Source organism: Sinohyriopsis cumingii, chromosome 2, assembly GCF_028554795.1.
Source record: "Sinohyriopsis cumingii isolate HCF-2022 chromosome 2, ASM2855479v2, whole genome shotgun sequence".
Classification (NCBI taxonomy): domain Eukaryota; kingdom Metazoa; phylum Mollusca; class Bivalvia; order Unionida; family Unionidae; genus Sinohyriopsis; species Sinohyriopsis cumingii.
Genome location: NC_142962.1, coordinates 133,347,539 through 133,365,626, shown reverse-complemented (window position 1 = coordinate 133,365,626; position 18,088 = coordinate 133,347,539). Strand labels below are relative to the sequence as shown.

The following is an 18,088-nucleotide window of genomic DNA, read 5'->3' as shown; positions in this document are numbered from 1 at the left end:
AATACAATTTTGTGATACGGACCGGATGATTTTGAAATTGCATCGAGGACGTTAATTGATTCAGGGCCGCATATTGGTGGATCCGCTAATGTCTGCGTTGGAAGTGTCGAATACCAAACCGGAAGTTTCAGCGAAGACACATAGTTGATAAATTCATTTGGCGGTGCTAATCCGTACGAATCAAAATAAACGACTTCGCGAGGATTAATTGCGTAGGCAACCCAGTGCGTGCCAGGGCCGGTATTTTTATCGAGATTAATTATTCCCGTCTCGGTAGGGTTTGGTTTGTTTGGTAGTTGATCTCGCATAAATACGCCTCTGAAAATTTTTTTTTTTTTTTTCTTTGCTTCGTTGATTAGATCTAAATTTGAATAGGCCGTGCTAATCTTAGGCCGGATCCGTATGGGGGGCGTCTTAGATAAAGGCCGGATCCTTTTTGTCGTTTTTGCAACATTCTCTCGATTAGGGGAGAGAGGGCGGGAAGTAACCCTCCCTTTTTTTTACTGTATCTTCCTCCCACCACCTTTTCTCCTAATTTGGAACCTATGCCTGTTAGCGCGCCTAATCCTACTGTTTTTGCAATCATCGGAAGAGCCATTTTTATCAGAGGAAGAAAAGGAAGAAATCCGCCCGTTTTGACCATGTCTCTGATGGCGCCTATGGAGAGACTCACATGAACACCGGAATTCGCTGATTTGGCCTTGGAAAATCGTTCACGCTGACCTCTAGTTAGCGATAGTTTGTTAGGTCCACCGTGAATTTGATCATTTTTCAAAGTTAATTTCATACCGCATCGCTTTGATATCGCTGATTGGAGCTTTTTCATCTGACCTGGGGTCAGAGTTACACTGACGTGTTCGTATGGCATATTAATAATCGCTTAATCTAAATTTGGAATTTGTCACATGTTCTCGACAGGAGCATCGATGACTCTCATTCTGCCACTGATGCCTTCCAAGATCATTGTTCTATCGCTGAGAATTACCGCGATCACTTTGTGATTAAGTCCAGCTGTGTTAATTCTGGCTTTGAAATGGATATCAACGACGGATTGTTTTACCAGGTCGAGATGCTCCAGGGAAAAGTAATAGATAGGATAATGAGTATTAAAATCTAGCTGCGATATTTGCAATCCCGTATCGATATTTTGATCGCGACCCATGAAACTTAACAAGCGATGATACGCACGAGCCGTCGAATGATTTTGAAAATCAATTGATATTTCCTCCGATGGTTCTTGCTGGCCATTTACTCTCAGTGATACATTTGTCGCTCCAATGCGATCAAATATCATATGACTGTATAATTGATGATATCTATCAGTGCGCAAAAACGCGATAAAGATATGCCTAGGTGCGGAGGTACCTTGCTGCGATGCAATACGCCAGGTAAAATCACCATTAATATTGGTAGTTGTGGAATCTGTTGTTGTTGTCAGCCATGACATGACAGATTTACCGCCTTGGTTCATAAATGACAATAATTTTTCTTCTTCGATTATTGACGGGGTTATCGCTGGCATCCACAAGGTAAATTTTAGTAATCTTACTATGCCGTTATTATTCGCGGCATCATTGGGACCTATCACGCCAGTAGCGTAATCGACGGCACCTTCTCGCCAGATAGCATCGTTGCTATTTTCCTTTCTGATAAATGTTACGGTGTGTTTTGCTCCGTAGATAATTTTCCTGAAATGTCTGCAAAATCCGAATATATGGGATAACGGGATAGCACAAGCGAATCTTCTGTTACCTGGTGATAGCATAGACTTTCGCGTGGCAAATCCGAGATTATAATCAGGATAAGGTTTAATGATCATATCTTCGATAGCAGCGAGAGCAGCATTAGGAGCGGTGCGATCGTTGGGTTGTCTGATGTCAAACGGCCTACTTTCGGGACGATTAGTATTATCCTTGGCAAACATCATACTAGGGCCAGCTGATCTAGTAAAATCATCCGAGTATCTAGCTAGGCCTATTATCGTCGTTGCTAAGTCAATATCATTAGTAATTGACTCAATCTCTCTTCCGTCGATCATGTAAGTGGCGCTCTTGAATAATGCCATAATACCGTTATTGACGAATCCGACTCTAAAATCTGCCCCATAATTGGTACCATCCGCTTTAACAATTTCCCCGGTAACTTCGATATATGCCTCAGATGGAAGAAAATATCTTGTTGTATCGTGAACTTGAATTTCCAAGCGATTAGGTGTATTTGGTTCAACTGCATCGTACGAGAAATACTGGAAATCTCGCACGGATGTATCCCTACCTACAGGCTCGTCCATGTCGAACACTTCATTTGACACTTGTGCGAACATTTATTATTAAGAATATCATCTAAAACGAAGACCACTGCCTGAAATAAAACTTGTATTAGCAACTTCATTTGCGAGATTTGTCTTAGCAACTTCCTGCGCTATATTTGTCTTAGCAACTTCCTTTGCGAGATCATTTATTTTTTTATTTGCTGCGTCGTTTATGGCTTTACTGACTTCGGGTGGCATTTCTCTGGTGATAGGTAATTTGACGGGTTGTTTTTTTCGCACTAAATTTAATATTTTACTTTTGACAACATTGAAGCCTTTACTGGCCAAATTACCGATACCAGAGATAGCAGTCTCGCCGATCTTTCCTATTGCTTTTGACGCGAATTGTTTGATTGTGGGTCCGATTTTAGGTATTACTCGCGTAACGAGACTTCCAATGATATCGCCGAATCCATTGCCGTGTATATATTTGTACACGGGCAATCTAGAGTTTACTATGCGGACCTGTTTGGGTCTGCGCTGATGTTTGTGAACAATCATGTTATTTCAATTGTGTTGTTTTAATCGATGAGCTCATCGACAAGTTCCTTGTAAATGTGAGAATTAATGATGCCACCGCGGAATAACCGCTGACAAATATCTGAGGCTTCGTTGATTACTTCGCGAGAGTTATTTCCTGCTCGTTTTCCTCCGATTAATACCTCAAGGCGAGATACATCGTTGACAACACTGTCAGGGCAAATTGTATATCCGCTTCCTGTTTTTGGTTCTGAAAATGACGATGGCGATAACGCTTCCTCGAATACTTCTCCTGACGATGTCCCTGATGACAACGTTAATGGTGATTCTAAGGGGAGTTGAAAGGAAGGGGGGGGGGAAACCCGGGATTAATATATCACTCTTCCTTGTAGATGATAGACTTTCCCTTAGCTTAATTAATTTATAATCACCAACATCCAATATAAATTTTTTAAAATTTTTATCAGAATAGTCTATTGGTTTTCCTAAAGTGCCAAAATAAATTATCGCCAGCCAATCAATTTCTTCGACTTTATCAGAAATAGGTCTTATCAAAATAAATCTTCTATTTTCAATAGAATCATCCGCAGCCATCTGAATTTTTGAATCATAATTTCTAAGTAAATGCAATATGTTCGTGTTCAAATAATTATCAGCGGTTACACTAGTATCAAGTTTTATTGGATGAAGTTCATATTCTTCCTTCATTCTTATATCTTCGGAAAGTTGTGCCTTAGGTTGTGCTGGTTTAACTATCGATGCCTGTGATTGAATTATCGGTTCCTGTGATTGAATATCCTCTTCCTGTGGTATTACTTTTCTCTTCCATGTTTTAGTTTTTTCTTCCTTCTCCTGTTGTTTTCTTTCCTTCGCGTGCTGTTTTATATCTTCCGCTAGTTGCTTATTATGATTATATCTATCGTCTGCTGCTTCTAAAAATCTTCTAAAAAATGGATCCCTTTCACTCGCCTGTGTTTTTTCCGCATAAACTTTATATAACATACCATACCAACTATTACGGGTTTTATATTTTACCTTTCCTATTTCAGTCAAATATTCATTTCGAACACTAAACATATCTTCCGCAAATTGACCAATTCGATCTATGGAATACAATGTCGAGAGCGGTCGTGATATTATTTCCCATCCCTCATCGGTGAAATTTTTTCTTAAATTCTCGATATTAAACTTCCCTTTTTTTACTTCCGGTTTTCCTACTACGGTTTTTCCCTTACTACCTGTTTTATAAGCAATTGTAGGTTGTTGCCCCTGTTGTGCTGCTGCTATTGCTAATCGCTCGGGTAATGTTTGTGATTGTTCCTCAATACCTTTCAACATAGGAAAAATTCCCTTTTTCCTGGTATCTGGATCTTTTTCGTCGCCAAATACAACTTGCTCGATTGTTCCGGTAACTGGCTCCAACCATTTCGATGATGCCTCGGCAATTCCATGTTGTACATCTTCGTAATCACGAACATTTCTCTTAAATAATTGTTTTGTCGGGATAAGCTTCTTTAATGCCGCTAATTGCTCTCGCGCTAATCTGGCAGAATGAGGCTCTCCGACTCTACTAGCTTTCCGACTCATATTATTTTCAACTATATTGTTTTAATGCGAGGTAAAATTAGGATCAGCAGCCAAACTTCGCAAACTTCATCGACACCAGAATAAATTTCCCCCCCCCCCAAAATCGTTGTCCAAAATCAATGATTTTTGCACACAAAAATTGCAATCTGTGACGAATTTACGCAAATTAATTCTCGCAGGAAGGCTTATTTTTGAAATCTGAGGCTTCTACAGAGAAAGTTCTCGTAGGAAGCTTTATTTTGGTCTGGGGGTCTGGTCTGTAGAACTTCCCTGCTGCTATTTGTCTTTGATATCCTGTCAGTAAGTTCAAACTGTGAGTATATTGCTCGCTGCCAGTTGTGTTTATTCACCACTTGGGCATCTATTTGCTTGGCGTCTCTAGTCATAATTAATACTAATTGGCATTTATCTCTGCAGGTAAATAGTATACACAGCAATAACTTGCTTTAATAATACATTTTTATAACCCATGCTAGCGAAAAGATTGTCATTTGCACTCAAATGAATGTATTTTCAGATAATGATTTTTATTTGTGAGATACTGTCATATAGTTGACCTTGATATAATACAGTCTTGGTTATTTTGCACCTAACACAGTGTCATGCGTAAATGGCAGATGCCTTCAAGCAGTTGGTTGATTATTTCCCTCTCATTTGTGATTTTGTTTGATCCAGTTTTCAGCTGGATAACATATTCACACCTTTGAGTACAACCAAACACGATGTGTTTCTCTATGTTCATGTCAGTGAGCAATATGTCGTGTGTTATCTGACATAAGTAATACACGTTACAGTATGGATGCCTTCACTACATATACAGAGTTTGTGGATATATTTTTCTCTTTAATGCTTATGATGAGAAAAAGAGGAATAAATTATAACAATACAAGGTTAGTTTCTTTCATTTTTATCAAATAAGTGTATTGTTTATCTTTTTTATTGCCACATGCAATGGGGGGGGAGGAGGAGCAAATGAAACACACATTTATTCATTTCTTAAGTCTTGGGACATATAACCAAGGTGAAAAACAGTTTCACCACAAGTTTTGGGACAGGAAAAAAAATAATTTATTTTATCATGTCCCAATATATATGGTAAATACGGTAGGTATTTGCTAGAATACAAAGTAACATTTTCTAAGTAAAGGCAAAATCTGCAGGGTCATTTTGTCTGATGATCAGATTGGCAAAATAGTAAAAGTAACAAACATGTGTGATTGCTATTTTTACATAATGAATCACCAACCTAATACAACATTTACACATTATTGCCAAAAACAGATTTGTGTTACCTGAAATTTGGATACTTAAGCCAGCTACTGTGAACAAATGAATATCTCAGACTGCTTAACCTTTCTGATTATATGAGGATCACTGTTAGAGTTGGATCACATTATTTCTACACCTCTATTATCTAGGGCCTGGATAGCACAGCAGTAGCAAACTCGTTTTGTACTTCTGTGGCCCAAGGTTCAGTTTTAGGAACTAGATTGTGCAAGGATAAGGTGGTTGCCTACGCAAGGCCATTAGGTTTCGTCCGCCATGAAATACCACATTATGCCAACATCTGCATTGTTGTAATCATGTGTTGGAATATTCTCAAAAGTCCATAAACTTTTATTGTCTGTGATTTTAATTTTTTAATTTGGAGGGATTCACATAGTGTCCATTCCCTTTTACCAAATATCATTTGTATTTTATTACTAACAATTTTTGTAATAAACTGTAAGGTCTTACTAAAATTAGTAACAAAGTACATTTGTACTGGCCTGTTAAGTAAATATTATATGTCAAGGGAGAAACTAAACTTTAGGTAAATGATTTGACTTTATAGTAGTTATCTCCCATGGATATTGTTTCACTGATTGCAATATTGTTAAATAGTTACTATAGTAGAAAAATGCTTTTAAATGGAAATCAGCATGATAATTTTTCAAATAATGTTTTAATGCTAGCAGAAATTATTTAGTGACAGATAGAGAAAATAAAATTTAAAATAGGATTTTAAAGATTATTTGGAGTAGCATGTTTATGACAGTAAATTACTCCCGCCCTCCAACCCATAACTGTTTTCAGTACTTTGATAATTAGAATAAAACTAGAGTGATAAAACTGTAAAAAATTTCTGAAATTGAGCTCCTTTACTTGATTGGAGCTTTGAACTTGAATTGGAGATTCTTGCTAAAATACTTTGATAATACTGTGGGAGTGGGAGATCTTTTGCATAATTCCTTGATGATATGTTGCTATGTCATGCTGTTTGCATTTTGATGTATTGTATACCTGGACAGAAACTGAAATCATACACTTAACTGACTGTAGGTGATACTGAGAGAATCCATCATATGCACTGATATGGGATCGGAAAATCCCACCCATGACTTTGCTTGTTCCTGCCCTCAAAATTCTGATCTTGAAGATGTGATTTCTCTATTCCACTGCACTACATATGATTATTTTGTCTAATTTCTCAATTAGAAAGAATGTTGGAAAAATGATGGTATGTCACAAGTATTTTTATTGCTTTAAAAATGCAGATTATTTTCTTAAAGTTGTATATCATTAGAAAGAGTGTTTTTGTTGTTAACAGTTGTTTCATCTTTGTCAGTTTTGGCAGCAAGAAGCATTGCACACTCATGCTGTCATTGGCATTTGAACATCAATGACAGTGTAACTGAGTTCACTCATGTGGGATAGGTGTATCCCATATGACTTTCTGACATGGACAAACTGCTCATAGGAATGAGAAAATATATTTTATTGCCATTTAATCTTCAATTTTGTTGACTTTTGTGTCCAGCATAGATATTCAGTCTGTATTTCCATTAAAATAAATCCAGACTGGAGCTGTTCAGTTGTTTTCTCATTCATCTGCATATAAATATAATTAAACTTAATGAATCAAACTTTTAAAAGTTTTAATTTATTTTTAATTCCATTTACACAGTAGTGCTAAAAATATTCGTAAAACATACAAGAGAGAGGGAGGTAAATACAAAATCGTATTATTATTTCTTCTTTCTCAGGGGAAAGAACTCCAAATAAAATATATATGTATTTCTTGGTATCTATCATATAGGAAGATCCATGAGACTCAGACAAATGAGAGAATAGCCAGTGTCAATGAGAAGCTGCAGATTGCCACCTCTACCCTCCAGCAGGCAATAGGGGGAATCAACCAGCAACACACAGCTAACATGGAAAAGGTAACAGCAGCAGAGCATGGGTCTTACATGAATCCTTGTTATTTAAATGGAATGGATTATAGTATTCCCATTCAAATATACAAGTGTGTGTGATTGAATAATTTAATGCAACTCTTTCTACAACATATAAGTTAAATGCTTCATACCTTGAAATATGATTGAGGATGGAAATAGAGGATATTTGCTTGAAATGAGTGAATAATGGATATATTTCATCGAATGGGTGAAAAATTAAGTATTTTCATGAGTGGCAAAACCACAAGTTAAAATATTTAAGTTTTTCACACATGAGATGAAACATATATATGTTAATCACTTGTAGCAAGAAAATTTTCTTTTTATTTTATGCTCAAATGTAATGACCATCTTTACCTGTTTACAGTGGCTATTCTAATATCCTTCCAGAAAAATTCCTATATAGATGTCCATTATGTAATGGTTACCTACCTTCTGTGGTCAGTGGTCAGGTATTTTGTTATCACACATTCGTTTCTCCCTGCCATAAGCAGTCACTAGAGCATATCTACATTGACCTTTCTGTCTGTGCAGACTGGTTTTTGCTTCAGGAGGAAGGCAATGTTTTGATAATGTTTAGATATTATGCGAATTGATGTGCAAACATTTCTTATCTCACTTGTACTCATAGCTCTAGTCACTCTGCCAGTGTAAAATTAGGTGAAAAATTAAGTATTTTCATGAGTGGCAAAACCACAAGTTAAAATATTTAAGTTTTTCACACATGAGATGAAATATATATATGTTAATATATATATGTTAATCACTTGTAGCAAGAAAATTTTATATCATGTGAATTGATGTGCAAACATTTCTTATCTCACTTGTACTCGTAGCTCTAGTCACTCTGCCAGTGTAACTCAAAGGTGTCATTATGTTAGATCCAAAAGCAAGGCAGTTTTTATCCACAGGTGCTTATATTATTGCTTACAATTTACCTGCAGATCATACATGTACTATATAATCCTACAGGGTGAAAACTTTTCTCTCTTCTTGCACAATTTATTTAAGAACTTAAGCTGATATCTCAAGTGACAATGTATAATAAATTTGGTACTGATGTTTAACTCCAGTATTCGACTTTGTTTACTTACACAAAGTTTGACTTACTTTAATACCTTTAATTAATGCCAGATCATTTTCCCATGCTACCACTCTAACATGACCATGAGTGTACCTGCTTAATATGCAATTGCTATACAATCAATGGAATACTGTCCCCTTATTGGTAAACTGAAAATCAGGTTATCGTTAGGTGCAATGCGTCATTTTCATTCGACCAATGAGAGGGAAATATTAAATTCAGCTCTTTGCGCTTGCATAATAAGCTGGTTTGATCATGACTATTATATTACTGGACAACTCTATTTCATTTGTTTGGAATCTCTTGTGCATCTAAAACTTTCTTTTCCAGGTAAAGCGTGAGATGAAGACTGTGCTAAATGAGCAGCAGCAGGGAACAGTGCGTGCCATGACTGACCTAGATACTCGATTAGTACAAATGAAACAGAGACTAGCTACTCTGGAAGACTCTTTGGATGCCAAAGTGACAACAGTATGTATAATCATTGATCAGGTTTCCTGTGTACTCATAATTTTCTGACAGTGTATATGCATTATTAAAAATTTGTAACATCTAATAATGGTTTTTATTCCAGTGCTTCTGTACAGAGGAAGCATTTTTATCTGGTCATGTCTGTTCTTGTCTGTCCATCTGTTTGTCACTATAAGCTTGATAGCAAGATTGCACAAAATCCACTGAACAAATTCAATTTTGCAAGCATATTTATATCCATATGTAAATGACCTGATTAGGTTGCATGCCATGAAAGCAAATTTTCAATTTTTTGACACAATTTTTTACTGTCTGAACTAAAATGTCTTTTACAAAATTCTTGTTAGCATGATTAAGCAAAATGTGATTGAGGTGCACAGATGAATTTAATTTCTAAGTTTATCTTGATTATCTGTTTAGATTAGGGTTCAAAAGGTCAAGGTCACTGACCGAAAGAAGAAAAATGGCTTCTGCACAATAACATTAGTTCTACATTGCAAATCCTGGACAAAACTTTGTGGATGACTTGCATTTATGGTAAGGAAGAAGCCTATTAATTTTGCAGTCAAAAGGTCAAATGCCAAGGTCAGTGTGACTGAAAGGATAGAAATGGTTTCTACACAGAAATTTCAGTAATCTACATAGAAGACATATAACATGGGAGAGGCATATATTCTACTGATTTTAATAATTTTTCCTTAGTTTTTACTGCATTGCAGTTAAGTTTTCTTGTAACTTTTTCAGTAAGTAGAACTTAAGATGTCTCTGGTTGAATGATTTGTTTTAGGACTGGTTATGCTAAGATGATGAGTTTAGCTAAGATATAAGACAATACACTTTTAATAATTTGTTTGTAATATATTCTAATTTATAATTAATATCAGTTACCAATCTTTTTAACATTACTCAGGGGAAGAAATAGCAATATTGAAATAAATATGCTGTTTGTATTCTTTCCTCAACATCATTCATAATTTGAATCCTGATGCACATTCATAAATTGGGTGAGTTGAATGACAAATTGATGCAGAATGTTATATGGCATCATAATATCATTGACTACCAATTATACCGTAAAATATTGACATTATTTGATGACTTTCATGAATTTATACTGATTTATTTGACCAAATAGCAGAATAATATAGTATGTGACTTTGAAATACATTCAGCTTATTGCGCCTTTTCTTTGTAAAATTGTATGATGTCATTTGTGATGACAAGATGTTCTTACAGTTGTTACATATATACAAACTATTATTTGGGTATATTAACATACATAACAGTGTCTTACACATATGAAAATTATTATATGGGTATATTAATGTAATTAACATGATAGACATATAATAAATAATAACGTGTAGCCAATCTTGATTATTTTTTCAATTTCATACTGCTTTCTTTATTGCTAAAATATGTATCATCAGAATCAGTCTATATATGACATGCATAGAAATCTCACCTTGTGTATATTTATCAGTCAGTTTGTATATGACTCGCATAGAAATATCGCCCTGTGTATGCTGATCAGCCAGTCTGTATATGACAGGCATAGAAATATCACCCTGTGTATGCTGAGCAGTCAGTTTGCATAAAAAAGCCATTGAAAAATCACCTTGTGTATGTTTATCAGCAAGTCTGTATATGACAGGCATAGAAATATCACCCTGTATAGATTTATCAGTCAGTTTGTATGTCTCAGAAGTAGAAAAATCACCCCATGTGTGTTTATCAGCCAGTCTGTATATGACAGGCATAGAAATATCACCCTGTGTATGTTTATCAGTCAGTTTGTATATGACAGGCATAGAAATAACACCCTGTGTATGTTTATCAGTCAGTTTATATATGACAGGCATAGAAATATCACCCTGTGTATGTTTATCAGCCAGTCTGTATATGACAGGCATAGAAATATCACCCTGTGTATGTTTATCAGCCATTTGTATGTGACAGAAGTAGAAAAATCACCCCATGTGTGTTTACAGCCAGTCTGTATATGATGGATATTGTAGAAGAATCATTGTAATATATTTATCAGTAAGTCTGTATTTGATGGACATTGTAAAAAAATCATTCAATATATGTTTACAGTAACAGCCTCAGCAAATGCGTTGCTGATTTGGATCCTTTTGGCAGGGGCCCCCTGGATTTACGCATGGAACCCCTGTGAACATGGCATTAAGAAAGAATCTTTTAAATAATTTTTTTATGATATTAAACTTAAAATTTTCTTCCATTGCTTTAAAATTACTTTCACTCAATAAATTTATTTTTTTAAAAATGTGTGGGGCCCCTGTGAGCACAGGGCCCAATTGGGCCAAATCGGTCCAATCAGCATAAGGCCAGCCCTGTATGTTTATCAGTCAGTCTGTATATGACATATCAGTTAGTCAGTACATGACAGACATAGTAGCAAAATAATCCTTTGTATTTTTATCAGTAAGTCTGTATGTGATGGACATTGTAGAAAAATCACCCTGTGTTTTTCAAAAAGTTGACGGTTCATAAGTTAATTTATCAAGTATTCAACTCAGTTCCCTTGTTCATGTGTAATGTCTCCATATCATTTGGGAAAGCTCCCTGATTAGTCCTACAGTGTGGCCAAAGAAAGTGAGAAAAACTTTAATGTCTCCAAAAATATAATAAAGAAATTGTTTATATTTTGAAAGAATCTCTTGAAATGAAGTACAAGTCTCTCCCTGAGGTATATTCTAAAAGTATGATGTTTAGGCACTTGGTGCAAATATACATGAAGACAAATAAAGTGGAAGCCAATTGTTAGTCTAGATTGTTTTTGAAATATGAAAATTATTTTCTCTATCCATGTACCAGAACTTTTCTAACTACAGTAATTTTTAATCAAAATGAACTTGATATAACACTATTCATACAAACTGTTAATTAGCAAATATGCATTGTACACCAAATTAATTAAAAATTACTTCAGATTTTAACAGTAACTAATTAGTTTATAATATGACAGTATTTAGGATGCCTGAGTTGTCTACATTTTCATTGTAATATCTAATACAGAAAATATGACTGTTAATTATATTGGCTGTTTATACAGTTATTGAATGATTAAACTATGGTAAAGGTTATAAATAGTAGCTAGTAGGTTTATGATTGTAGATAAAAAACACATTTTCATTGGTTGTTTATGGTTTAATACTTTATTTTTGCTTTTATTGCACAACAGACGACTGACTTGAATGAGGTATTTTTCTACTATTCTTTGTGTCACTTTTCTTCAGCAGTTATAATATAGAGGATAAACCTTTCACATCAAATACTTCAGAACAGTCTGTACATGTCAGTATTATTATCAAACATTGCATACTGGTATACTTGTCAGTATTATTGCAAACAGTGCATACTGATGTTTATGTCAGTATTATAGACAAACAGTACATACTGGTGTACATATCAGTATTATTGTCAAACAGTGCATACTGGTGTACATGTCAGTATTATTGTCAAACAGTGCATACTGATGTGCATGTCAGTTTTAGTGTCAACCAGACAATGCATACTGACGTGCATGTCATTATTTTTGTCAAGCAATACATACTGATGTACATGTCAATATTATTGTCAAACAGAACATACTGGTGTACATGACAGCATTATTGTCAAATATTGCATACTGGTGTACATGACAGCATTATTGTCAAATATTGCATACTGGTGTACATGTCAATATTATTGTCAAATATTGCATACTGGTGTACATGTCAGTATTATTGTCAAACAGAACATACTAGTGTACATGACAGCATTATTGTCAAATGTTGCATACTGGTGTACATGTCAGCATTGTTGTCAAATATTGCATACTGGTGTACATGTCAATATTATTGTCAAATATTGCATACTGGTGTACATGTCAGTATTATTGTCAAACAGAACATACTGGTGTACATGACAGCATTATTGTCAAATATTGCATACTGGTGTACATGACAGCATTATTGTCAAATATTGCATACTGGTGTACATGTCAGTATTATTGTCAAACAGCATACTGGTGTAAATGTCAGTATTATTGTCAAACAGTATACTGGTGTAAATGTCAGTATTATTGTCAAACAGTATATTTGTGTACATGTTAGTATTATTGTAAGGCAATGCATAGTGGTGTACTTGACACTATGATTATCAGATATTGCATAATGGTGTACTTGACAGTATTATTGTCAAATATTGCATACTGGTGTACTTGACAGTATTATTGTCAAATATTGCATACTGGTGTACTTGACAGTATTATTGTCAAATATTGCATACTGGTGTACTTGACAGTATTATTGTCAAATATTGCATACTGGTGTACATGACAGTATTATTGTCAAATATTGCATACTGGTGTACTTGACAGTATTATTGTCAAATATTGCATACTGGTGTACTTGACAGTATTATTGTCAAATATTGCATACTGGTGCAATTTTCCTGACTGAAATGTTGATCCTCTAGATAGGTTTTGTGGTAACACATACATTCACCTCAAGAAATTCACTAGCTTTTAGAAGAACTTTTCTTTGCACAATTTTTCCTTTATTTTTTTTATTAATTACTGTACTGTATATTTTTTATGAGAATATATTACATGTTGTTTATTTCAAGAACATAACAAGCCTTAGATTAGTGAAAGAGATTTTGTGTTTAGTTTAAGTAGACTTTTCTGTATAGGACTGTAGAGTTAAAGCAGATCATTTCATTTTAAGTTTAAGATTTTTCAGAGTGTTTCACCCTTACAAAATAAAATTCTTAGCCAGTGTAAAGGAAAGAATCTTGTCATTCTACTCAGTCTGTTGGATAAATGTGCTATTACCTTATCATAAATGTCTTTTAATGTTGTTATTCAACAGTATGTTGGCTTCATGCACAATTATATCTTAGTTTAATGACATAATCAAAAACAATTTCTGCATGTAATCATCAAAATGATTCCCAGTTGACTATTTTCCACTTTAATTTATTTGAACATTTTGTTCTGATGAATAACATTCCACTGGTAAAGTTTAAAAAGGAAGACACATATATTGTCTATGCTTGCTTATGAGTTCAACTTCAAACTGCACAGACCCAGATCTGCCATCACATAATGTGCTGGCAGATCTGGGTCTGTGCATTTTGTTAGGAGTAATCAGTAGAACAAACATCATAGATCCTGATCTGCAGGCACATTATACTATGGCACAATAGGATCTTTGTTGTTTGCAGTTTGCTTTGACTTATAAGTGAGTATATATGGTAAGTAGCATTGTCTTACAAATATATTCATGTAATTATGGAGAAAAAAATTATGTCATGTTACATATGATTCCTAGAGTTTCACAAATGTGAAAGGAATACTTTTAACTTATTTAATTTGAAGAAGAAAAAAACTTTATTTGCTATTTCTTTGTTATAGAATGATGAAATGGTATGTAGCAGTATAATCAGTTAGAATTTTTAAAAGCATTTATTGTCATAAAGTCACAGCTTTTATTTGCATTCTACAAAAACATGTAGCTTGTGTAAAGTAAAATCACAGTTTGACTAATTTTTATGTAAATTTATAAATGTTTGTTACTGTGTTATTTTAAAATTTCTATTAAATTGCAAATTTGTTAAGTAATTAATTAATATCTTCTCAAATTAGAACAAGATATTCATTTTCTTTGTATTAAGAGAACTGTATCCATTGAATATTCTTTTGTGGCATATTACAATATTAATCCCATGATAAGTCCATTCTTGATTGTAAGCCTACTGTACAATATTAATCCTATGATAAGTCCATTCTTGATGATGTGCCCACTGTACAATATTTATCCCATGATGAGTCCATTCTTGATGATGTCCCACTGTAGAATATTTATCCCATGATAAGTCCATTCTTAATGATAGGCCCACTGTACAATATTTATCCCATCATAAATCCATTTTTGATGATAAGCCTACCACCCAGTTGTATAATATTTTGGCAAATGTGTACTTAGAATATCTTTTGGGACAGTAAGCCCACACCAAACATATTGAGACATTTATTTGACTGGCCCTATATTTTTTGTCATGGGAAAAATACTGTAAGATTAACAAACAATTATCACACAATGCTTTTAGAGCACAAGTCAAATGATGCACATCTAACTCCCCACGTTCACTTGGACTATTCAGTGTACAGATGGCAAATGTTTTTATAAGACTCGTTTCTCTATGGCATAGATCAAGAAATAGGTCTTCATAAACATGTCTAGAAAGTTACAGCCAAGATGTAAGTAATTTTTATGGCATTGTTCTTTCCATGCTCATCAAGATGAAGTTTTTTTAATTTTTACTTTATTTCTTCAAATTGTTGCTTGCACATTCATGAAACTTCATTGATATGTTCATCTTGGGGAGTAGTGGTACTTGTATTTACTGTTGTCAGTAACAAAAAGTAGGTCACATTGACCTTCTGTTCAGACTCAGTAGATCTTTGAATTGAGCACTATATCTATGTCACTGAAGCATGTATGATGATAAAACTTGGTAAGTACATTCATTTAAAGGACTCATATTAACATTTTTAAATAGTCCAGACTGCCTATTTACATTTAGAAATAGTTCAGACTCTATATTCACATTTTGAAGTAGTTCACACTGTATATTCACACTCTGAAATAGTTCATTGATATGTTCATCACAGTTAGAAATAGTTTACACTTTATATCAGATAAAGAAAGCTAGAAGAATTTTGAGAATGGAAATAGTGAGACAAAGCAGGCATAACAAGTCTATGAATAGTTCACATGGTCAATGGAAATAGTGAGACAAAGCAGGCATAACAAGTCTATGAATAGTTTACATGTTCAGTGGAAATAGTGAGACAAAGCAGGCATAACAAGTCTATGAATAGTTCACATGGTCGATGGAAATAGTGAGACAAAGCAGGCATAACAAGTCTATGAATAGTTCACATGGTCTTATTGTTTTATCCTGATTGCTGCATTTTAAACTGAAAATGATTCATTTTCTTTCATTGCCATCTTGTGAAGTTTTTGAATAGGAATTGTATGTCTTTAGATTGTTGAGGCATTGGAATATTTGATTTTAGCTCCTCATTACTTGCAGGGTCTTGCAAAGGTATGCCAGCTATATGAATCTAGTTTTAAGGACAAACCTACAAAATATGCTATGTGCATGAATCTAGTTTTAAGGGAAAAACTCAAAGGGATGCCAGCTGCATGAATCTTATTTTAAGGTCAAAACTAAAAGGTATGCCATTTGCATGAATCTGTTTTTAAGAGTAAAATTCAAATGGTATGCCAACTGCATGAATCAAGTTTTAAGGGCAAAGCTCAAAGGAATGCCATAACTGCATGAATCTAGTTTTAAGAGCCAAGCTGAAGCATTTTGTGACATATATTCCCATCATTGTAATTAAATGTATATAAATACAGTTCGACTTAAAAACTTGGAAGTGCTGTCAGCCCAATTTTTTGAATTTTTAGCCTTAGAGGTTGTAGCCAAGAGGATTCATATGAGATGAAACAAGTCCTTATTAGAGATGTCCAGTATTTGAGAGACTTATTTTTAAGTTAACAAAGTTTTACTGGACTTGAGTATATTTCATGCATTCACTGAAGTTTTGGACAGTCCCTTCGCTAGTTAAGTAATCTTACCTCATGGAAGTTTTCTATTCAGTGATAACTACTGTTTTAGTTGAATTTGTATGTCTAAATTGGTGCTGTAACAAAGTCTTACATAGTGAGGTTTAACTAGATGTAACGTTTAAAAAATTTCTGTAAGTTTCTTTTGTTTCTTTTAAGAGTACATGTTTACTTTTATTTTGAAGAGTTTATATTCCAAAGGCTTTTTGCAGTTTTTACATTTACATTTGTTAAACTTAACATTTACCTGTGGTATATCATAGCTAGATTTGTGTTGATTTGTCATTAAGCCAACATTCATATACTCCTACATCCATCCATACTTTAGGAATCACTCACAGCAATGTTATGTGGCACAGTGTTATTATAACATTTTAAAATATTTATTTTTCTGTTCTTTTAGAGATCAGGACAATGGGTAGGTCTTATATTTGGTGTTTGCAAACTGTTGGTAGTAAGCGTTATATGAATTTGCCATTGTATGGCCAGTGTATTTTGTGTTGGCTGACATTTTTCTGCTTTGGCGTTTAGGGTAGTTCTTCTGGTATTCATTTGGCTATTGTTTTATTCTCACACTGGCTAGGAAGAACACAAGTTAACTGTGCCTGAATGGTGGTGTTTCAGATTTCTAAGATACCTGGGAATTAAAGAACCATGAACTTAAGAAATCTTGGAGAGATATCATGTTTTCTTATTTATTTGGAAATAGCAAAAGGAAGAGCTCAGTGATGACTAGCCTGGTGCAGGTGTGTGCAACCAACAGTCCATCGGCCACATCTGGCCTGCAGCCCGGTTTTGTTTGCCATAAAGTGTGGCTCTTGGGTACATTTAAAAATTGCTATCTGGCCTATGCCCTGGAGGAAGTTGCACATATCTAGAATAGTATTTCTAATCTACAAAATAAGCTATGATATAGACACTGAAGACATCATTAGACATAATGTTATAAGACACATACACTGTGGACATCATTATATGTAATGTTATAAGACAGATACTGCAGACAGCTTTATATGTATTGTTATAAAACACAGACACTGAAGACATCATTAGACATAATGTTAAAAGACATAGACACTGCAGACATCATTAGATGTAAAGTTATAAGATGTAGACACTGCAGACATCATTAGACATAATGTTATAAGACATAGACACTGAAGACATCATTATATATAATGTTATAAGACATAGACACTGCAGACAGCATTATATGTAATGTTATAAGACATAGACACTGCAGACATCATTAGACATAATGTTATAAGACATTGACACTGCAGACATT

General features: G+C 34.3%; 1 protein-coding gene across 8 annotated transcripts in view; it reads left to right on the top strand.

Annotated features, from left to right (window-relative positions):
• LOC149805869 (coiled-coil domain-containing protein 154-like) overlaps positions 1-18,088 on the top strand; it is a 170,542-nt gene that overhangs the window by 102,401 nt on the left and 50,053 nt on the right. For 5 of the 8 annotated variants that reach the window (XM_089950597.1, XM_089950595.1, XM_089950590.1 and 2 more), the window contains 3 exons: positions 7,458-7,584; positions 9,014-9,154; positions 12,360-12,377. In XM_089950597.1, coding sequence (XP_089806723.1) covers positions 7,458-7,584; positions 9,014-9,154; positions 12,360-12,377 — 286 coding nt within the window. Of the gene's footprint in view, positions 1-7,457; positions 7,585-9,013; positions 9,155-12,359; positions 12,378-17,203; positions 17,219-18,088 lie in introns of all 8 variants that reach the window. The other 3 variants (XM_089950592.1, XM_089950594.1, XM_089950591.1) reach the window with 2 other exon arrangements.